This window comes from Schistocerca americana, chromosome 4 (assembly GCF_021461395.2).
Source record: "Schistocerca americana isolate TAMUIC-IGC-003095 chromosome 4, iqSchAmer2.1, whole genome shotgun sequence".
NCBI lineage: Eukaryota > Metazoa > Arthropoda > Insecta > Orthoptera > Acrididae > Schistocerca > Schistocerca americana.
In genome coordinates, this window is record NC_060122.1 from 71,849,807 (window position 1) to 71,874,482 (window position 24,676).

At 42.4% G+C, this 24,676-nt stretch overlaps 1 protein-coding gene across 1 annotated transcript in view; it reads right to left on the minus strand.

Moving 5' to 3' along the window:
• LOC124613266 (predicted GPI-anchored protein 58) overlaps positions 1–24,676 on the minus strand; it is a 158,968-nt gene that overhangs the window by 18,373 nt on the left and 115,919 nt on the right. The window contains exon 3 of the mRNA XM_047141958.1: positions 8,765–8,976. Within this exon, the coding sequence (XP_046997914.1) occupies positions 8,765–8,976 (212 nt within the window). The remainder of the gene's footprint in view (positions 1–8,764; positions 8,977–24,676) is intronic.

The window sequence follows — 24,676 nt, forward strand, 5'->3', positions numbered from 1 at the left end:
CTCTCCTGCGAACCTGCAGAACTAGCACTCCTGAAAGAAAGGATATAGCGGAGACTTGGCTTAGCTACATCTTGGGGGATGTTTCCAGAATGAGGTATTTATGCTGTAGCGGAGTGTGCGCCGATATGAAACTTCCTGGCAGATGAAAACTGTGTGCCCGGCCGAGGCTCGAATTCGGGACCTTTGCCTTTTGCGGGCAAGTGCTCTACCATCTGAGCTACCGAAGCACGACCCACGCCCGGTACTCACAGCCTTCCTTCTGCCAGTATCTCGTCGCCTGCCTTCCACACTTTACAGAAGCTCTCCTGCGAACCTGCTGAACTGGCACTCCTGAAAGAAAGGATGTAAAGGAGACATGGCTTAGCCACAACCTGGGGGCTGTTTCCAGAATGAGATATTCACTCTGCAGCGGAGTATGCGCTGATATGAAACTTCCTGGCAGATTAAGACTGTGTGCCCGACCTGAGACTCGAACTCGGGACTTTTGCCTTTTGCGGGCAAGTGATTATCAATCTGAGCTACCGAAGCACGACTCACCCCCGGTACTCACAGCCTTACTTCTGCCAGTATCTCGTCTCCTACCTTCCAAACTTTAGAGAAGCTCGCCTGGTTGGGAGTAGAGCTTCTGTAAAGTTTAGAAGGTAGGAGACGAGATACTGGGAGAAGTAAGGCTGTGAGAACCGGGCGTAAGTGGTGCATCGGTAGCTCAGATGGTAGAGCACTTGCCCGCGAAAGGCAAAGGTCCCGAGATCTCGTCTCGTCGGGCACACAGTTTTAATCTGCCAGGAAGTTTCAATTCCGCGGTTATCTCCTTCAAAGCTATAGATACCTCACAATACTTTGATTTTTCACATGCTCATTCACAGTGTATCTGTTTTGGCTCTGCGCTCATGCACAAACAAAGATGCTCCAAATCATCAACAGATAAGCTATGTACACGTAGAAAGTTTGCAAAGTCATTGGATGCGCAATTTACGCCTGGCAGGGGCTATAAGTTGGAGAATACTCTGTGGTCATATGCTGAATGTTGTAGCACTTTGGACGACATATTTCGTCCCAGCTGAACTCAGAAATAGGCATTCTAAATACTGTGACGCAATTTCAGTCCTCAAATGCACCAGTCATGATGTTATTCTAAACCCCCCATTCAAACGTATCGTTTCATCAGGAGATAAATTGTATGTCGAACTGAAATGGAAGAGGACACTTGATACATTTTTATCCACAGCATCTGCCACTCTCTACCACGATGCTCTGCTGGTATGAGGCATATGTCGATGTACTATCCTCCATACTGCTATTGTTTAGGACCATTAGCAGCATTCGGGGCGTTGGAAGCACATCGTGCATCCTCATCACAGAAATCAGTGAGTGGGACCGACAACAACAGCTCCATGTCCTGCTCCAGCACCAGTGGAACCTTCTTATCCACAGCATCTGCACTCTGTCCCTGCACTACCACAGGGATGTTCTGATGGGATGGGTCGTATGTGTTGTATGTCAGTGACCTATTGTTTAGAACCACCAGCAGCATTAGAAACGTTGGGAACAGACCAAATGTCATCCAAATAGATGAGTGGGATAGACAATAACAGCTTCTTGTCCAGCTCCAGCAAATAGACTATGTGCACTACAGGATACCACATGATCGCTACAGGTTCGGACATGCTGTAGGTTTTGCTGCTGCAGATTCAGAGGTTGGTGCAGGTGTCGACAAGTTGGCAGCTGATGTTGCTGTGGATCTGGACACACCAGAGGTCGACATGTTGGTGCACGCCCCTCCAGGCCTCAATGTACCAAAGGCCTTTGGTGAACAAGGTGGAAGAAGCGTAAAATACAGACCAAAACAACAAATAATAATAATAATGTCAACAGCAGACAATGATGTGTCATGGTATACTTACTTTTACGTTTCTTCCTGTTCTGCAGGACTTTACTGGATCTCTACGGCTGCTGCTGACTCTTCATGGTTCTTCTTCTTCTTCTTCTTCTGCTGCTGCTGCTGCTGCTGGTGCTGTTGTCTGACAGAGAGACCGAGATGACGAAGCTGCTGAACCGACCCTATACCTCCTCTCACCATATACTGCCATCCTAATGGCTGAAGCCTATCATGTGACTAGATTCAGCGTTCCCTCTGGTTCCTGCGCTTTTCTTCTGGACCACCACCTTCGATTTCATCATGGGTGGGGAATGTGGAGAGCTGACAGCACCCCGTGGTGGCGGTGTTGTGAACTAGGCAACTGAACTTCATGGTAAACACCTATGGTCCATTGTGCAATATGGCCAAGTTGATGTGGTGTGCTAGGTTATTCAAAAAAGGTTGACAGATCCAGCACAAACATCTATTTGCGTGAATTCTGAGGTGCATCGTCACGCTATCCCGCAACTTTGCCGTTATTTGTCGAAAAGTATTCACCACATGCTCATCTAATCCTTTCCTTCCACTCATTGTTTAGGTGGCTACGGATATAATCATCAGCTGCGCACTTACATGTAGTACACATGGATGCTTGTGTTGGAATGGTTGAACGTTTTGCCTCTTGTGCTTTAGAAGTCTGATCTCATACCGAATGATCTACAAGTTTCGCACACACATTTATCAGCATGAATTTCGAAGTGTGGCTTAAAAAACACATAGTACACAGTAAACAATTACGTCCATCCCCTTGGGAAGGTCTGTGCAGACTGAGCGATTTCCCGATACTTTTCCCCAGACTGCCATCTTGGATTACATCGTGGGAGGGGAGGGGGAGGGCCAACAGCGCCCTCTAGCAGTGGTGTTGTGAACTAGGGCAGTTGCACTCCAAACCTCAAGATGAACACATTGGATAGAACTACTGTATATGATGACTCGAATTGTTTAAATTAACAGTTAATCAAAATGCACAGAAAATAATGACACATCAGTTTTATGCCCAGCACAGACTTAGTCCTTTTCCACCAGTTTTCATTTCGCTGAGGGGAGGGATGGGGGATGGGAGGAACTGGGTTAGTAGAGGTAGCCGAGTGGAGCTATTTCCCGCCAAAATTTGAATTTCCAGCCATGATGTCGGTGTGATGTTCCCACATCTATGGCCGCCATGTTGGATCCGCCATCTTGAGTAAATCTGGCGACAATGCAGAGTGGGATGGTGCACTCTTTGTTCCATTACATACACATAGTCATACAACAGATGTTATTGCATGTGTGATAAAGTCAAGACGTGAAATTGCAGTAGATGTCTTACTGTGTGTTGTAAGAACGAGTTGCAAACAAAGGACTCATCTCTGAAAGCGGAAGATGGAACTCAGAGACGGGGAGTTGCAAGAAAGGCCAAGGGGAGTTGCAAGAAAGGCCAAAATACTGAGTGGTATGGTGTACTGCTTGATTTGCAAAGATATACAGCCACTGTAATACATCTTTCTGAATAAGGTTAAAGTATATGGAAAATACTGTTTGTAAATTGAATTACTGTATTTGTTCTGTTAATCACCTCCGACGAGTCAAACCATCTCTTCTCCATTCCCAAAATCACCAATCCTAAGCATCCTAGCAGAATTTCACCCTCTCACTCCATTAAAGGTGACCTAGTAGACCTCCGCCAATAGTGTCATCGATGTCGTGGCTCCTTTAGACAGCATAGGCTACACTTTCGTCCAAGTTGGCGATTGTATTTGTGCTGGAAAACAACAATCCAGGTGAACAGCTGTTCAGAAAGTGCACTGCACCCCAGATACATCCCATCATATTTAACTTCACTCACGGTGACACCTGATCCTTTTTTACTATTTCCGCTTCTTCAACATCACTGGTTGCTCTGTTATCTGACACAAGCAAATAATAATAGTCACTCCAAAATAATTAATAGGGAATCTGTTAGCTGCAAAATTAAATATGAATTACCATTAATTCAGTTTATTACATTCAAAAGCACATTGAAATGCTTGACAGACATTGAAAGACCGGCCAGAGTGGCCGAGCGGTTCTAGGTGCTACAGTCTGGAACCGCGTGACCAGTATGGTCGCAGGTTCGAATCCTGGCTCGGGCATGGATGTGTGTGATGTCCTTAGGTTAGTTAGGTTTAAGTAGTTCTAAGTTCTACGGGACATAGTGCTCAGAGCCATTTGAACCATTTTTGAACGTTGACAATATGAAACTGTTATCTTAGCACATCTGGATTAATGGTTACCAGTCCTATTCTGATAATTCTCTCAGTAAAAGAGAATAATGTTAACAAATTTCTTTTACCTTATTACACATACCTTCAATTTCTTCATAATGTGTGTGGAATTCCCAAGGGACCAAACTGCTGAGGTCATCGGTCCCTAGACTACTTAAACTAACTTACCCAAAAGACAACACACACCCATGCCCAAGGGAGGACTCGAATCTGCTGCGGGAGGGTCTGCGCAATTCGTGATATGGCGTCTCGAACCACGCGGCCACTCCGCGCGGCTCTTCATCGTGTGCGGAGCTACTTGGCTTATAAACTTGTACTACTATGATGGTGTGGTCGTATTGTTCATCCTGGCTACAATGAAGCGATCACTTCAGTAATTCCTATAGACCCCGCACTTAAATTCAGCCTATCTCTCTCCCTTTTTTAAATTTGCTAACGTACTTGCCCCATTAAGAAATCGAGCATCCCAAGCTCTGACCCGTAGAATGCCATTTTTATCTACTGATGATAACATCATACTGAGTAGCCTCGACCCAGTGGTGGGAATGGGAGAGTACTTTGTAAAATTTCATCCAAGAAGATGTCACCATCATTTAAACGTACAGTAGAGCTGCATACCTTCGCGAAAAGTTACAGCTGTAGTTTTCCCTTGCTTTCAGCAGTTCGCAATACCAGCACAACAAAGTCATTTTGGTTGATGTAGAGCCAGATCAGGCAGTCAACCAGACTGTTGCCCCTGAAACTACTGAAAATGCTACTTCCCGTCTTCAGGAATCACACGTTTGTCTGATCTCCCAACAGATACCCCTCCGTTGTGGTTGCACCTACGGTACGGCTATCTGTATCGCTCAGCCACACAGGCCACCCTACCAACGCAAAGGTCCATGGTTCATAGTGGTTGATTTCTGTTACTGTACAGTTGGGAAAAACGGTCGCGTGACACTAGCCCTTGCCTCACGTACCGAGTGTCCATTCATACCTTCGACATATTGTTTCTCATTGTTGAGCAGCTTTCAGCTCCACTCCTTGGAATTGGACATGTATCACGGTAGCTTTCTTGCATTACGATATGACTTGCCCTTGCCCTATCATTTTATAGAAGTTCGCGCTAATAATTAGTGGCTGTCGTTAACGACTCACAGGCAGGAAACATGGAAACATGTACTGTGGACTAAACCCTGTGTTAATCCGTGGAGAACAAAACTGACCTAGGCAAACAATTGGATTGTTTGGGGGAAGAGACCAAACAGCTAGGTCATCGGTCTCATCCGATTAGGGAAGGACGGGGAAAGAAGCCGGCCGTGCCCTTTCAAAGGAACCATCCCGACATTTGCCTGGAGCGATTTAGGGAAATCACGGAAAACATAAATCAGGATGGCCGGACGCAGGATTGAACCGACGTCCTCCCGAATGCGAGTCCAGTGTGCTAATAGGCACACAATGTTTCATGCTCTGCCCCATTTCGAGATACTGGCCAGGGCGGACTTTGCGGTTTGTGAACTGTCCTTTGCCTCCATATTCTCATAGATTAGAAATTCTGGAAAAAAATTATTTACAACAGTAGTAGATCCATTGTAACATTTCCTTAGGTCACGTTCTCAGGTCATCGTGATCTGAGAAAGTATCTGAGCTCCCACAACCTGTTACTCTTTTCCCCCTTCGTTAACAGTTCCTCTAAGAGACCTGTCCAGCCATAAAACTGACCCAGCTACAAACGTTACACCGCCTTACGTTTACCATTCAATTATCGTACAGTATAATTTTCCCAGCTGCAGGCGGTATATCAGCCACTGTCCTTAATTCTTCCCTGCCTACGGGCACTACGTCAACCCCACCTGTGACGTATATAAAAGCCAGTAGCTTTAATTGCTTTACTTCCACATGTCTTCCAACACCTCATAGACTTTCCCACTAACTTACTTCTCTCGCTTGGTTAGCTACTGTTATTGGAGCTACCATTATCATGAGCAGTGCCTCTCGAGGCACCTGAAGCATTGTAATTGTTTGGTGTCACGTCTATCGACTACCTTGCATCCGTGTGGTGTCTCGGCACTTTTGCTGTTTTGTAACAGTGTCGCACTATGTGGAAACAGTGAAACCTCACCAAGCAATGCCATTGACGCTCCTTATTCTTGTTCTAATTTGTCGGCACTGTACCGCGTCTTAAATCTATCTTAACGAACTAAAGTAGTACCTCCTCACTATTTTCTCTGGGGGTCGTATTTTCATAGATTACCTCTCGGAAAAACTGTCAGAAACCGACGTCGGGGAAGATCAGTTTGGGTGTAAAGGAAATGTGGACAGATTCGTGGCGATACTGATTCTTCGACTTATCTTAGGCGATATGTTAAAGAAAGGCCAACCTATGTTTATAGCATTTATAGAGAAGGCTTTTGACACTGTTGAATGACTGAAACACTCTCTTTGAGGGCCTGTAGGTAGCAGGGGTAAAATACAGAAAGTGAAAGGCTATTTACAACTTCTACAGGGACCAGATTGTAGTTATAGGAGTCAAAGGGACAGAAAGGAGTCAGTGCTTGAGGAGGGAGTGAGACAGTGTTGCAGTCTATCCCCGATGTTATTCAATCTGTACATTGAGCAAGTAGTAAAGGAAATATGAGAAGGAATTAAGGTACAGGAAGAAGAAATAAAAATGTTTAGGATTGCCGATTACATTGCAGTTTTGTCAGAGACAGCAAAGAACTTGGAACAGCACCTGAACGGTATCGTCAGTATCTTGTATGTCGGATATAAGGTGAACATCAACAAAAGCAAAACAACGATGCTGGAATGTCGTCGAAATAAATCATGTGATGCTGTGGGTTTTGGATTGGGAAACTAGACACTTGACGCAGTAGCTGAGTGTTGTTATTAGTGTAGAAAAATAACTGATAATGGCCATGTAGGGAGCATATAAAATGTAAAATGTCAATGGCAAGAAAAGCGTTTCTGAAGAAGCTAAATGTGTTAATATTGAATATAGACTTAAGTGTTAGGACGTCTTTTATGAAAGTATTTGTATGGAGCGTAGCGTAGCGTAGGAAGTGAGACATGGACGTTAACAGTTTAGATAAGGAGAGAATAGAGGCTTAAATGTGGTGCCACAGAAGAATCTTGAATATTAGACGGGTAGATCACCTAGCTAAACAGCATGTACCGAGTAGAATTAGGGGAAGAAGGAATCTGTGGCACAGCCTGGCTGGAAGAAGAGGTCGGTTGACAGGGCACACTCTGAGACATCGGGGAACCACCAATCTGTTACTGGAGGGAAGATGGGGGCTAATAATTCCAGAGGGAGAGAAAGAGATGAATATAGCAAATAGAAGGATGTGAGTTGTAGTAGTTATTCAGAGATGAGGATTACACACGATAGAGTAACATGGAGAGCTGAATGTCGATCTTCGGATCGAAAACCATGACAACAACAACAGTATTTTTGATTTAGCCATGACCTTAAATCCTGCATTATGTCTTTAATCGTTAATATATATCGTCCCAGCTCATCCCAAAGCATTTTCTATATAGAAGACCTACCTAGAATGAAAATCTTATTCCTATTCTGGGCTGTCTGTAACAAATTAACGATGTTCTCGGGATACGAAAACTATTTCCCACGCCTGAGTGAGGCAGTCTCTCAGCACTGGCTGGCATAATGCCCTTCCCATCGACATAACTAAATAATGGATGTGACTCAGTGCACAGTGTGGAGTGCCTAAGAAAATTGCACTGGGTGAATGTTACAGCAGTTAACTGTTCGGTTCTGGGTCCCCTACCGAATACCACAGCGCCATCTAAGCCTGACCTTTTAGAAACCGTAGAGAAAAGGTCAGACGCAAGAGCCTAGGGAATCCTAAGAGTGAATGTTAAAATGCAGCCTGCTACCTACATATCTTGGTGTTCTTTATGATTCTTCAGCACTGTGTCTTCCATCCATCCCCTTCCCGATTTGGAAAGCTGCCTCTATAGAATGATGGAAATGGCTCCTGATTTCGCGGCAATCGCTGAATTTTCATGTCACGCCGAATTATCTGGAACAGAGGCAGTACCCGGCTGTCGTGAGTGGCCATGGGGCGGTTTGTAGAACTTCGTGGAGGCGGTATGCTTGGTCTGACGAAAGGGGTGCGATCATTTCTGAGATGACCAGCGTCAGCCAACTCTGGCTGTGGCTTAATTAACGCTCTGTCTCCAATTTCTACTCAGAGGTCTGCTATAGTTCTTGTCCCTTACAGATACTTAACGAATACCTTGAGAGACTGTTGGTAAAGTATGTTTCCGATTCATTAGACGGTGTTTGAAACGCATGCACAGTTACAATTGGTGAGATGTTACGAAGTTTTACGTGAAGAGTGGCCCCCGTGACAGCAACACTTTCTTGGAAATGTTGTCTTCCATCTGTCACAAAATTGACTAACTATCCGATAGCTTCACAGATTCTGCTTTTTCTTTTATCACGAACTTTTATATCTACACCAAGCTCAGAGGCAAACCCTGTACGAGTCGTCTGCTACGTAGTGATTCTCTTATTTTCCGCCCACTTTTGCAATATTTTTGAGCCTCGTTTGAATAAAATTGGGAATGAGCGCCAAGAGCCCGCAATAAATACGTCGGCAGCGTGTTGGCCACAGCGGATGCCGCCGCCGCCGCCGCCGCCGCCGCCGCCGCCGCCAAGAGTATTGGGTTGCCGGCCTCCTGCTGCGTCTCAAAGCGCCTCCGGCTCTGGGCGTCCAGAGTTACGAGCCGCGACGTCCCGTCTTCAGGGTAAACACAACGGCCAGGCCGGGGCGCCGTTTTTGTGAAAGGCCTGCCGGCTGCTGGCTGCGCCAACACAACACTTCCGCAACAGGTGTGTCGTCTCGGTGATGAATATTCGCTGTAGACTTGAGGAACCTCATACTGTGCACCTCTTTAGGGTACCGAGTCGGAAACGCACGAATAGAACGTGAAAAAAGAATCTGACATTCTTATTCTGAGCACATCAGTCAAGTAAATCTTTGGAGATCAATCATTTTACCTTGAAACTCTTCCATTGGTGCCGGCCGGAGTGACCGAGCGGTTCTAGGCGCTACAGCTGGAACCGCGCGATCGCTACGGTCGCAGGTTCGAATCCTGTCTTGGGCATGGATGTGTGTGATGTCCTTAGGTTAGTTAGGTTTAAGTAGTTCTACGTTCTAGGGGACTGATGACCTCAGCAGTTATGTCCCATAGTGCTCAGAGCCATTTGAACCATTTTTTTTCTTCCATTGGTCCCTGTTTGACAAAAAACAGCAATATGGGATCGTGCATCAACCTGAAACGTTCCCTTAGAAAAATTATGAATGACAGTGCTGGTAAGACCCTTACGTTATTTGATTTTCAAACAGCTGAGCAGAACTGAAAGTACTCAGAGATTTCGCTCTTTACTTATTCTGATCAACACTGAACTAACACACTTTTTTTAGCGCACCGCAATCTGACTTTCAATAATTCCTGCAAATGAATGGCCCTGACTAACAATAACCTATACCTTTCATGAGTCACTTACCTCACAAAAATCTTCGTTACCCGAACTACTGCAATACAGCGAGCGCCAATACTGCCAGCTAAATAAAAGATTCTATCTACTGAAGGCACTAACTACTGATAGGCATAGTCAGCAAATGAAAGATTTTGATAGAGAACAAACAACAATGTATTTACCTTAATAGTGTTCAAAAGCCAATATATATATATATATATATATATATATATATATATATTTCATGACATTCATTCTTACAAATTTACTACTTCTGATGGACACACGTCCAGATCGTCTGCTCTCAAAATTCTGCCATCTCTCTCCCCACATCCACCACTGCTGGCGGCTTACCTCCAATTGCGCAACGCTACGCGCTGTTGACATCCAACTGCCCAACACTACACAAGCGAATATTCCAACAATGCAAACCAGTCACAGACTTCACACAGCACAGTCAATGATTTTCATATAGAACGCTACCTGGCGTTACCAACATAAAAACCTAAAAAGCCTACTTACAAACCTTGATGCAAAATAATTTTGTTTTCATTTATTTTATTTTGTTTCACAAACTAGTTTCAGCGACAATATCGCCATCAGTTTTTTCTTTATTCTAAAACATGCAAAAGTATCCTCTTTGTAAACATTATGAAACGCTGTTACGTGTACTGTTTGGTTCCAAATATTGTATTCTGTAAATTGTTTCATAAGACCTTACTTAAAGTGACAGCGAGGTTTCCACAGTTTTTGCCGTTATTTCCAGCAAATTTTCTGCATTTTGGTGCCGTTTGCTCGGTATACACTATGTCATCTGCAACAGTATAAGCGACTGTTATTATAAAAATATGAAAAGTGAACGTACATACGTCAGCCTCATACTGACGCAATTTGCCGCAGTGTTATGGATACAGTTTTAGTGAGCATTAAGTTGTTATGCAATTTATCATGAGGTCACATTCGTTGGCCGGCTTTCTGTAGCTTTTATACACAGAAAAACGTAACTTTTACACACTAGTCGTAATTTAAAACATTACGTCGTCTTGCCGTTCGCGTTTGTAGCGAGAATGCGTTGCAAATTATTGTGGTTTCATTTATTACGTTTTTCCTTCCCACTACTGCCTTTTACATGTAATAATTTTCTTATGTTGCTTGCTTTCGGTGTAAACTGTTTCTGTGCTTCAAGATGTGTGGACCAGATTAGATACTAGTGGCGTAGTCGTTTTTATTTATTATGTGTTTTTGGAAAGTAGAATGTGTGATGTCACTATTCAGAGTTCTCATGTTCTATGTGTACTCGTGAGTGGGTCGACACTCTGATTACCTTTCATTTTTACCTTGTTGTTCAGCTTATTTATAGTGTCCGCTTTGTATTCATGTTCAAAGGAAATTTATTTGAATACACTTAGTTCCAGTGCGTAGTTTTTTGCCGACCGTGGTGGCCGAGAGGTTCTAGGCGCTTCAGTCCGGAACCGCGCGACTGCTACGGTCGCAGGTTCGAATTCGAATCCTGCCTAGGGCATGGATGTCTGTGATGTCCTTAGGTTAGTTAGGTTTAAGTAGTTCTAAGTTCTAGGGGACTGATGACCTCAGCTGTTAAGTCCCATAGTGCTCAGAGCCATTTGAACCAGTTTCGTAGTTTTCTCTTTTAACAGATGTTCTGTTTATCTTGCGGTGAATGTGTGTGAAACTAGCGTACCAATGAGTTCTGTGAATAAAAATGCCTGTCGATTTGTGTTTTACAAGGAACAACAACCAACACTAATTTTACATCTACAGAAAACTGAGAACTGGCGCAGGACAAGGAACAGGAACAATACAAAAACACATGATCACTCTCGCATCACACAGACATAAATTAAGAACAGAAGTCGTCAGAAATCCCGCCACAATTTTGATGCATTCTCATAATATTTGATGCATTCTCGTAACTCACGATAACAGGAAGATGACAAAAAATTTTCAGTTACGACAAAGGTGTAAGAGTTATGTTTTTCTGTGTTTAAAAGCAACAGCAAGGCGACGAACGAACGTGAATACATGATAAAATACGTAACACCCTCGCGCACACCGAAACTGCATCCACAACATTACCGCAGGTCCCACTAGTATAAAGCTGACGAGTGAAAGTTCACTTTTTATATTTTTAATAACAGCCATTCATACAGTTCTACGTTGAAGCGCCAAAGAAACTTTTTAGGTGTGCGTATTCAAATGCGGAGATACGTAAACAGACAAAATTTGGCGCTGCGGTCGACAGACAACAAACGTCAGGCGCAGTTGGGACTGCAGCTACAGCTGCTACAATGGCAGGTTATCAAGATTTAATTGAGTTTGAACGTGGTGCTATAGTTGGTAATGGGGGCATGAGCTATGGGACACAGCATCTCCGAGGAAGCGATGAAGTGGGCATTTTCCCGTACGACCATTTCACGACAATACCATGAATATCGTGAATCAGATAAAACATCAAATCTCCGACATCGCTGAGGCAGGAAAAATATTCTGCAAGAACGGGAGCAACGACGACTGAAGGGAATCGTATAACGCGACAGAAGTGCAATCCTTCCGCAAATTGCTGCAAATTTCAATTCTGGGTCATCAACAAGTGTCGGAGCCGAAGGCTTACTTGTGTACCCTTGATGACTGCACGTCACACAGCTTTATGCCTCGCCTGGCCCCGTCAACACCGGCATCGGACTGTTCATGACTGGAAGCATGTTGGCTGGCGGGACGAGTCTCGTTTCAAACTGTATCGAGAGAATGGACGTGTATGGGTATGGAAACTACCTCATAATCCGTGGTTCCTGCATGTCAGCAGGGGACTGTCCAAGTTGATGCAGGCTCCGTAATGTTGTGGGACATGCGCAGTTGGAGTGATATGGGACCCCTGATACGAATAGGTGACACGTACATAAGCATCCTGTCTGAGCACCTGCATCCACTCATATACATTGTGCATTCCGACGGACTTAGGCAATTACAGTACGGCAATGGGACACCCCAAGCGTCCAGAATTGATACAGAGTGGCTCCGGAAATCTAGGATGGCTTACAACGTGCTGTTTAGAAGAGATCTCCACCCCGTCGAATTCTTACGGATTTATGATCGGCTCTGCAGAATTCATGGGGTCAATTTCATCCAGCACTACTCCAAACATTAGTCGAATCTATGCGGCATCCTGTTGAGACACTTATACGTGCTGTCCTACACGATATTAGGCAGGTACACAAGTTTCATTGGCGCTTCAGTGTAGACGCCATGCTGTACACCGAACAATCGGCAACAGAAACACGGAAAACATTCTGTAAATAACGACGACAGTGAAAAAACCATGCTGTGGCTTAAAATAAATGATTTATTATGAAACTATTTGCAGAATAATGTTTTATACTGTTTATAACGATGCTGTTTTTGCATGTTTTAGAATAAACGAAAAACCCACTTGTGGTAGGGATATTTTCACTGAAACTGCAGTGGAAAATAAAGTAAGTAAAAATGAAAGTGTTTTGCATTGAGGCGAATCCCATATTGTTGTTAGCTCTGGAGAAACTGCGATCCTGAGTGGACAGTGATGCGTCACGAAGCTGTGCCCAAGGGAGTCCCCACTATAGGCAGACATAGTGCACACAAAACTACGAGGATCATCTACAATGAAATAGGTCTATTTTCTGTTATAAGCCCATACAACCAATACGAAACAAATCTTTGGCAGAGAATATTCGCCGCTTTAGCGGTGATGGACAAATAAAATCTCAGGTGACAAGCACAACCTCTTCGTGAAAGACCTTCAGCGAAATCTGTAAGAACAATAACTACATGAAAGCATGGTACCCGATGTTTAACTCATCATAGAATTATATAATCAGAACTTTCCGCTATGCAACTACAATGATTGATTGGTTGGTTTGGTAGAGGGTACCAAACAGCGAGGTCATCGGTTCCATGGAATTAGGGAAGGGTGGGGAAGGAAATCTTTCATGGGAATTATGACGGTATTTGCCTGAAGCGATTTAGGAAAATCATGGAAAACCTAAATCAGGATGGTCGGACGCGGGTTTGAACCGTCGTCCTCCCGAATGCGAGACCAGTTTGGTAACCACTGCTCTACCTCGCTCGGTCCACTATCATGTACGACGTACATTTGTGGCCTCCTTTTGTTAAAGGTACTACCTGTGACCGAGACACAGAGATCGTAATTTTGTGAAACCATTAAACATTATAAACCTTGATACTTCCTATCAGATTGGATCTGTCTGCCGGACCGGGATTGGAAGTCGGGACCTTGCTACAGTTCTTATGCTTAAAACATTCGTTTGACTTTTAATGCGCGTGAAGGTATTTCTTTAATTTTCCACTACCTACAACGTCATATAAAGTGATCATTCTATTCACGCGGCTACTAACGTAGTGACAACTACATGCTAAGTACTGAAATGGAAATGACCGAATGGCATTGTTGGCAGGGAGGCCCCATCCGGGGAAGTTCGGGCGCCAAGGCAAGTCTTATTTCAGTCGACGCCACAGTGGGCGACTTGCGCGCCGGTGATGAGTATGAAATGGTAATGAGGACAACACAACACCCAGTCCACGAGCGGAGAAAATCTCCAACCCTGCCGGGAATCGAAACAGGGCACGCTTGCATGGGAAGCGAGCAGGTTATCACGCAGCTAAGCAGGTGGACTTGTTATGTATTAATATTATTATCACCATGTTCTTCATTCATGCATATGGTACTTTGAAACTGTGCAGGTATTTTAATGGGTAATAGTTACTTTATGCAACTTTCGTGGCTTTTGCATTTCATTGTTTCGAAATGTAGTACTATTCTTCTGACATTGGTACCATTCATTGAAAAAGAAAAACAGATCTTGTTTCTCTCTTGGACATCGTGGTTATGATTCTACCAAACTCATATTCCTGCGCGTGGCTATGTGTGTGTGTGTGTGTGTGTGTGTGTGTGAGAGAGAGAGAGAGAGAGAGAGAGAGAGAGAGAGAGAGAAAGAGAGAGTATGTAAGTATTCATTTCGCTTTGTATGGACCCGTTTCCAGTAGAGATTAGGTACTAGCATTTACGTGCTATTTTATATTTTTGTGTTTTTGTAATTTTTACACTTTGATACATGTTGGTTAATAGATGACATCTCAGTTCACTAGAAGAAAACAGGTTATAACACAACTCTTCCTGTTAAATTGTGATAATTGTTGAACTAAGATTATACAGTATATGCAAAAACGTGGTTAAAATGGTTCTGAGCACTATGGGACTTAACATCTGTGGTCATCAGTCCCCTAACTAACCTAAGGACATCACACACATCCATGCCCGAGGCAGGATTCGAACCTGCGACGTAGCAGTCGCGCGGTTCCGGACTGCGCGCCTAGAACCGCTAGACCACCGCGGCCAGCTCAGTATATGCACAGAAGGAATTACTACATTCATTATGAATGAAAGAGAATACTGGTAGAATTATCAATAGAGGTCGGATAAACGCTGGGAAAACAGAGCAGATGATATAAAATGCAACAACTCTTCATAACCCACGTTAAAAATATTTATGAAACCAGAAAAATCAAACTAGTACACACCAATACTACCACGCTGCATGTACCGCCATGGAAATCACTTTATGATTAGTGTCCGTCTTTGTGACATTTTCAGGAAGATCTGTCTTTGTGAGATGAAATTAATTTATGTGGCTTATTGCTTGATGAAAGCGTTTCTTACCAGCTGAGTCACTTGGACGGCATGAACGGCAAGTGTTTCACTTGTAATTATATCGTGTAGATTACTGTAGCAAGTGGCTGTACAGTTTCTGTCAATCTGTGTCGTTTATGACAAAGAGTGGAGGAATAGGATGAAATCCGGTGCCTCCACGTGACACCAAGTGTTCTGCCGACCCTATCGTCCGCGTCTGATGGATGGGCCCCTATTTATGTTGTCACTCGATTAGGCACTGAAGGGAGGCTCGGTACTTAATACAAGACACAGTGACAAAGTGATGAACAGGAAAATCAGCCCACCAGGCAAATACAGGTGGTGAAAATTCTTCAACGCCAAGATTTGAATTAGCTTCGTCTAAGACAAGAGTGATACCAAAGTCGTGCATGAGCTATTTCGGATACAGAGGCAGGTACAATAGGTGGTGGTACAGTGAGTTTGGAAATGCTACCGAGATACATAAATACGCAGCTGTTAAGAATGGGGTCGTTGCTCGCTGTATTTCATTTTTTGTGCCACCATAGTGTTAAATATTTTTCCATACTTGACAGACTAAAAATCAGTAACAAGCGAGCAGACATTTAAAATCCTTTGTGGTTTGAGACTTTTTCATGAAGATAAATGTCCTTAAACAAGCACGTACGGAATGTTTTTGTACCGAAAGATCGGATGATGTTCGAGGCTATTCAACAGTATCACTGCTAACGAATGAGCGTTTTCTTTTGTGAACACTTCTTACGGTAGTATGCAAAGTATTAACATCTCACCATTTCAAAAAGAATGCAATATAAAATTAAGTACGCCTGTTTGTTGATCATATGAGGCTAGCACAGTGTGAGGATTAGACATGAGGCCCAAGTAGTAGTCTAAGTGAAGGAGTTCTACTATCATGCAACAAAAATGTTGCATAACGGACTAAGCTAGAAGGATGTAACAAACAGGCTAGAGGAGGTAAACATATTTTCATGAAAGAAATCTATTAGTATGAAGCATAGACCTTAAATTGGGGACGAAAATTCAGATGATGTATGCTGTATGTAAGTGACTCATAGGCCATGGGAAAATGGAAAAGAATCGACTATGAGCGTTTGAAGTATGTCATAAAAGAAGGCTGAAAATTGAGTGCGATTGTGAGGTAACAAATGAAGAGGCGCTCCGAAAACCCGGCACGGAGAATGGTATATGAAAAACGGTAATTGGAAGAACAGATAGGATAACAGGACAAGTAGAGGAAATCGTGGAGGGCGGTAATAAAACAGTCGGAAAACTGATGGCAAAGAAAAAAAAAGAAGACATTTCCGAAAGCTAAATATCCGGAAAAGGCGACACGATATCACGTAACTAATGTACAGGAAACTCGGCCATCTATAGAGAAAGTCATCGACAGTTTGTAAAAGCCACATTTTCCTTCCCTTTTTGTCAAAATGTGATCCTAGCTCTAACCCTGGAACAGCTATTGATGAACTATAGCCTGCAGCACAGCGATGTTTATGACTTTGTATCTGATGTATACTTACGATCTGAACAACGGTCAGGTCGACAACTTAACATATAGAAGTTATTGTGAGCTTCAAGATTGTGTCGCAGTGATGCGCAATGATGATTAGGAAACTGTAAGTTTCTGCTTGTCACTCCCAATTGTATGTTGCCCTGCAGACTGCCTTCTAACACTGGGAAGTTTCCACCTGTCGTCTCTGTGTCACCTGTTGCAGGCCTAGTCACGCTCGTGTACGCTTTGCACAGCGTATAAACGACTCACCAACCTGTGAATTAATACTGTCACTTTCTGCCCAACGCTTGCTATGAAATTTTAAGTAAGCTTTCACAGCAACGACAGCGAGTTGCTATAAGAGTTCCTACGATTAATATTTTTCTTGTGCAGCTACTATCCTGACACCTCAATGACTTAAGTAAATACTTTGTCACTTAACTCAATTAAACAGTATTTGGTTCGTAAAAATATGTTCGTAATGCTTTTAATGAATAATTAGTAATTACTTTAGTTGTTTGGTATTCTTAATTTCGTCCATTATGCTGTCAGAGTTAGTGTGGGTGTGATGTATCAACACACCAATTTTTTAATAATTAATGATAAATTAACGTGTGAATCGCATTTTATATTCGTGTGCTAATTCACAAGCAGTGAAATGCTTATTGTTAAGCAGACAGTTTAAGTATTCGAGAAATGACATAATAAAAAGAGCAAAGTCGGGGCTGTTTCGAGATGATATGATTTTCAGGAAATGTAAAGTTTGAGATAGGACTCAGTTATATTTGTCATGGGAGGAAATTACCAATTTTTCCACGGAAAATCATTAAGTCAGTCAGAGAGGAGGATGGGTGTGCGTTCAGGGAGTGGACGAAACTTCTCCAACTTCCTCTAGAGGAGAAATGATTCAGCATTAGTAGAATGAGGATGTATTTTCGTGTGTCCTAGTGATTTTGTAAAAATGTATTAATTTTCTTTTGCTGCCAAACAGTAATTCAGAAAGCAATGCAGTTAATTGCAAATGACGTTTTCTCATGTTTTGGATGTCTCTAAAGGAATTATTTTCGTCCGGTTGGCTAAAAACTGCTTATGGCGTACCATGGAGTACCAGTTCAAAAACTTCAGATTGCTGAGTAGTTGTGGAGTGTGGACTGCCGAGAGAGCGTACTAAGCTGAAAACCATCGTGTGGGCTTTTATTTTATTTAAGTATTTATTTTACTTATTTATTGTTTAGCTTGACCGTATTGAGCCTCATTTGGCCTTGCCTTACATCTGACCAGGAACAAAACACAGTATAATTATTATGTAACAACAACAACAATGATAATTAGCATCATTATGACCAATAAAACAATAATTGGCAATATTAATAAATAATAGTAAGACTAAAAATAAAGTAATAATGGAAGCATGAAGAATGATATTGATTAGTTCAGCACCCTTGAAGCCTTGTTTGATATTAGAGGAATTGGAAGAGATAATGAAACAGGAGAGGATTGAAATGCAAGTGACAATAGGTGCTAGAAAAGACGATAATTTCAACAGAGAACTTTGTAGACAAGGGAAGGGCAAAGTGGTGGGGAAGGGAGAGTTCACTAGAGTTAGCTGCACAAAAAATAGCTATAGTGATAGAAGGCGGGTCATTAGTTGTCTTTAGAAATTTGAAAAGATTTTAATTTCTCTAATATTGGAGGAAGTTTATTCAAAAGTCGGATTCCTGAAATAGAAAACTATTTAGAAGACATGGAAGCGTTGTGTCGTGGTACAGAGAGGATTTTACTTTGTTGAGAACGACTGCAGCTGTGTGTTCAGTTCAGTCTAAGTGATAGTCCAGTATTATAACCAAATTCTTTGCAGAGAAAAAACGTTATTCCTGTGATGTTTATGATTAAGGGTGGAAGAGATTCTCTGAACTAAGGAATAATGTCTTTTGTGAGCGACTGAGATTGCTTAGGTGGGTTAAATTTCGAAAATATGTTCTGTGCTCATTCTGCTAAACCAAGTAAGTCGGCATTTATGTTCCGGGTGGTTTTGCGCAGATTTGTTGGGCTTGTACTTAGGTATAACTGAAGATCGTCAGGTATAAATGATATTTGTAATTAAAAATAATAGTCGACACATCATTAACATAAAATAAGAAACATGATGGCCCAATACTGATCCTTCTGGGACTCCTGGTATTGTATTCTCCCACTGTGACCACTTTTTTACTGTAAAACTGTCGGTCTTTGCATAACACGTGTCGAGTTTTGTACTTCAGTTGGCTACTAGGTAAAGAAATTCCTGTGTGAGTAAACAGAATTGCGCTGACTATGAGTCAGTATGCGCTTTTATGTGAGGAACTGCGCGCTAGGACGGACTTAGTAGTAGCGGGTGTATTGTTAAAGTCACAATACATCAGACGTACTTTGGATAAGAAACTGTTTTATTTAGTAGTTTCACTTACAAGGTGAACACGATAAGTGCCGTTACCCGATTTACCACAAACAGTGCGACGAAAAAAAAAAAAAAAAAAAAAAAAAAAGCGGACACGTGCCTGGTCTTATCCGTAGATACTCCATCGAGAAAATATCTTTCAATGATGTTTACGTGCATTTCGGCGAGTAAGTTGTTCATCTGAAGCTATGGCTTTACAGTTACATTCGTCGCGACTTCGTAGTTGTACGCCCCGTGCTCGAAAGCCAATTATTATTTTCATTTTTGTTTTCCATTTGTTTACCCATGTCGGTAGAACTTTACCTCATGAAGGTTCCCGAATGTTACCGAATAATGTTGTCCTTATTCTTCTACTAACTTATGTCTGGTGAATTAATTTAAGAAAAAGTAACACTATTAGTGCAGCATTACATCCCGACTGGGAATGAAGCATCGCTGTATAATAATTAATTTAATAAAAAGTAATAATAAATGTGCTATCGATAGCTACGATGCCACAGTGTAGGTACAAGTTCTTAGGCTGGCACTACGACACCCACAGCGACGACAGCGCCCTCTAGCCGGCGCTGTGCAGCTCTACCACCGGCGCTCCAGCTTCTGCCCATTTGATCAGGAGCAGACGACTGACCAACATTGTTTCATTTTCATAGTGGGCGAGCCACTACATATTTGCCTTTGTAACTTCTAGTAGCTGTTAGCCTTGATACATGAACGGCTTCGCACCTACGTGCTCATGTGTACGCAAAGTTAAGTAATATTTTAGTTTGTATATGTTCATACGCCAGTAAAAGAGCTTTAGCTTATACGCAGTACCGAAGTACTTCACCTTCTCCAGCTCCTACTCGCGTCCTTCACTCTCGCCCTATTTTGCAGAAGCAGTTCACAGGATCAGATCCATGTGCCGCCTATCCAGGCGGGATACGAAACAATAAATGAATGAGAAAATTGTTTCAATTTTTTTCCGTGAAATGCCGGTAGTTTATCTTGATTCATAACGAAGTTATGCGTGGTTTGAAGCGAAATTATTGCACAGTCATGAAGTCATCGGCATAGTTGAAGAAGTTCCTTTTCCCGGTGAAGAAAGGTCGCTATAGCAAGCCTGCCTTCGCACGATGCTCGTGGTTTTCGGAATTTCTACGTTTAAAATGTTTCTACTATCGGTATTATCCAACAGAATATACCAAATCTTCCAGAAGATTAAACAAGAGAAAAAAATATAAGAATTAATATGAGTGTTGATAGAAGAATGAGAATAAGGATATGAGAATTTAAAAAAGACCCAGACCCTGAAATAACGATACGCACATATTTATGTTATGTAATTTAAAAATGTTCAAAAGTGTGTGAAATCTTATGGGACTTAACTGCGAAGGTCATCAGTCCCTAAGCTTACACACTACTTAACCTAAATTATCCTAAGGACAAACACACATACCCATGCCCGAGGGAGGACTCGAATCTCCGCCGGGATCAGCGGCACAGTCCATGACTGCAGCGTCTGAGACCGCTCGGCTAATCCCGCGCGGCTATGTTATGTAATAAATGTGACACTTATTGTTAGCATGATGCTCTTGTGTCCCCTAACTTAATAAGAAGCATTTGCGTCGTAGCCTTAAACGGGTATGGGCAGATAAAAAAAGTAATAATAATAAAAAAAGAAAAAACGTTAATCGGATTTCGAACACGAGGTGCAGAACCGTGAAGCCGTGTGCTACCCTTGCGCCACCATTTCGGATGAAAATGGCGCCTGCTAAAATTTACGCTCAGTGCCTTGAAAATTTTAATCGTCGTTTCCTAAACACGATCTAGTATCTACAGAAAAGCTGGACCGCACTATTCGTCACTTCAGCTCATAGCGATTCTATGGAGTTTACTGAGCTAACTAAGTAGGCCCCAGAAGAAGTATGATGATCCCGCACCACTGCAGGGAGCAGTGAAAAAATTGTTATTTTAAGCCAGTAATGCGGTGTTGTTCATTTACCATGTATTCACGAACTTTGGGTGCCTTAATAATTCTTTTGAAGGTTCACTCAGTGGGTGTTGTTTTGCATTGGAGCACTTGAGATTGTTTGGGCACGGTTTTTTGTTTGTAGTTTGCAGGAAAACTTATTCGTGAATAATTTTGACACTTCTAGGAAACGCATTAAAAAGGAGACAGCAAAATGTCGATTTTTGTGTGAAACAGTCGCTGACGCAATGCATGCGCAGTGGGGGCAGAGGGAGAACAGGATAGACAGAACACGCTCGACCGCCGCAGACGAGATGGAGATGCGGGATGGGAGCAAAGGCAGCCCCTGGTTAGGCGGCTCCTCTGTGAGCTGCAACTGGCGGCAGCGCCTGTTCCTACCCCCACACCCCCGCCCCTTTCCAGCCGCTCCTAGCAGACAGCTCCTTTGTCCCTTGGCTGCGCTGCCTGCAGACTGAAACGGCGATGCAGCTAATTCGCAGACGGCACCAGATAACGCTTTTTCTCCACTTCTCTCCGACCCTTTGAGAAAGACCAGGCCATTTCAACTCCGTGCTACACATTTTCCTCTGACTTCAGAGTTCTGTCGTTAACACACTTTTTTTGTGTATCCTACTCTGATGGAAGTAGTACAAGGTTGTCACTACCGATAGCCAATACTTTGAGCACAATTTGTGTTTTTCTGGAAATAGTATTTCTATGTGCACAACTAGTTTAATTTTCTTTCCTTGAGACTAGTTTAGTGGTTGCAGTCCCATTCTCAAGAGCTCATGTGTAAAACTACTAAATGCAGAGTGAATCTCAAACTAAAGACACAAATTTGGTAAACTGTAACGTACCAGCATTATACTGACATATGTAATACACAGTAGAACAATTAACCCAAAAAAAGCATTAAATTTTCTTTAGTTGCAGATAGCTACCTCATCTTCTAAGCAATCACGATGTGGAGGTAGTGAAACTGAGAAAATTAATCTTTACTTATACACCATAAAATATAATGAAACATGTAACGGACATTTGTTGTTCAGAGTAGAATTTATCCCATGAGAATGTACTTGTAAGCATAAAAATAATATAGTGCATCTCGTATTCACACTTGACATGAAGTATAAGAAGGGACAGTACTGAAAGCAGTGTGGTTAACATTTCACGAGATGTCAGATCCAGGCCTACACTGCATTAAGAATGAGAAGTTTATGCAGAACACTGCCAAGAAACAGCGAAATACATAAAAGCTCTTTTAGCCACTATGGATGCAGATAGCAGTGAGAGTGTGCCCGGAAACCAATTAGTCATGGGATCGAATCGCGGTTGAACCACACCTTATATCCACCTGCATATTGACTAGCCCACACTCCTCAGTGATGTAAAAAGTCGCCAGCTAAGGCACGTGCTTCCGATCGTACATGAATGTACAGTGAGCCCTCAAAAGTCATAGGACAGCGGTATGTACATATACAAATGGCAGTAGTATCGCAAACACAAGGTGTGAAAGAGCAGTGCATTGGCGGACCTCTCATTCGTTTTCAGGTGATTCACGTAAAAAACTGTTTCCGACGTGATTACGGGACGACGGTAATTAACAGATTTTGAATGTGGAATGGTAGCTGAAGTTAGACACATGTAGCACTCCATTCCGGAAATCGTTGGAGAATTCATTTGAAAGGGTACAGTACCGCCCGACATTGAAAATAGGTACAACATACTTCATTATTTTTGTCAGAACAACACATTTTTTTTTGTAAAACCAACTCAATTTCAATTAATACAGTAAAGCCGGATACCAGTGTGGGAAAGAATGACAATTTATTTATTTAATTGATCACATGTGCACTCCCACAAAGTAAATCCCTACATCCAGTTTGGTGAGATCTGTGAAGTGAATGAATGTATGGTCGTCTGCTAACCGCAGATAGTGAATGTGAATATATGATCATCTTTGAGTCGATCCTTTGGCTACCTTTGGTGGGACCAAAGAGATGAAATTTGCCTGAGCTTTGAGCGCCTGAAATGTGGCTGACCAATGCGGTAGAAAGGTGCTTCCCCCACCTCGACAGAGATGGGAGATGACCTGGAGAACGGCTATGTTTCAGCACTCTGCCGCTGGATCTTGTGCTGTTAAGGCCTCTTTTAGTTTTGCTCCGTAATGATGAAAGAGTGGAGACATGGTATGCATGTGGAATATTTAAGAGTAGTTTGAAATAATAATTTCTCTATTTCAGGAACTTTTGTAGGGAGAATTAAATGTCAGGCAGGTAATATTAAAGGGATTGTAGTAATCTTCGGAAGTGACCAACGGTCACAATGAAACCACGTGTAGCAATAAGTTGAAATACTTCTGTGTGCTTAAGTTAAGCTGAACTACTAGCGTGTGTACAATAAGTTGAAATATTTAAAAAATAGCGTGTGTACCATAAGTTGAAATATTTAAGAAATAGCGTGTGCTGGACTTGAAATTAGAGACGAGTACTTCCACGTGGTGAGTACTGTGTGAGTCTCAATCTCTGTATGAGACAAAGGATAAAGAGAAGTACTCGTCCATGGTATCAGTTGAGGGCTCGCGTGTGTGATGAATACGTTCTTAATATTACCTTGCATGATATAATTCCGTGTGACGCTAGATTCAAACTCTGAGAGAGAAGCAAGGTGAGTCGGCCGTCTATCCAGCAACGCCACTTGGCTTGCATTGCACAGGAAGACGTGCATGTATCTCCAGAGTTCATAGTAGGAAAGTAGAATTACGAAGTGGGGCAGTGTCGTGTGAAACTGGGATAAGTATTAATTGAAGTGGGAAAGCTGAAAGTGATAGTGTTGTGACTATTTAGTGTTTCATATTTCTTGTTACAGTGTGATGTATGTCATGTAATTTGGGTATGTGTGGTTTGCATGGGAGAGTAGCAAGGTAGTTTCAAAAGATTAGTGGGTTATGCTTGTTCCTTCGGTACCGCTCGGTCTGGAGGAAAGTTTAGTGATGATGATTGTGAGAGTCGAAGTGTGAGGTATAATAAAAGATCCACCATCCTATCCAGAAAGTGCACTGTAGCGTTAAAAATAATTACGAGACCATAATATAGAGATTCACCATTGTAAAGCCATGCCCACTGGGCGGAATTTCTCATGTGTTATTGTTGTAAGTTGTAGAATTTGTGTGTTTAGGTTAGAGAATTTATCGGAATAAATAAGATAGTGAAAAGAAAAAGATTGGTGGACTTTTCCTTCGAGTATGTTGTCATGATGTCCCGACTTTATAATGTGTGCGCCATTCATATTCAGTGCAGTGGCCACGTGTTGATAAAAGCCGTTAAATAAAAGACAAAAAGGAAATGTGGTATTGCCAGTGCGTAGTGTACAGTCAGAGTTCTGTAAATTACTGATAGTCAGATGCGTGTTTCCGTTGCGTGTTA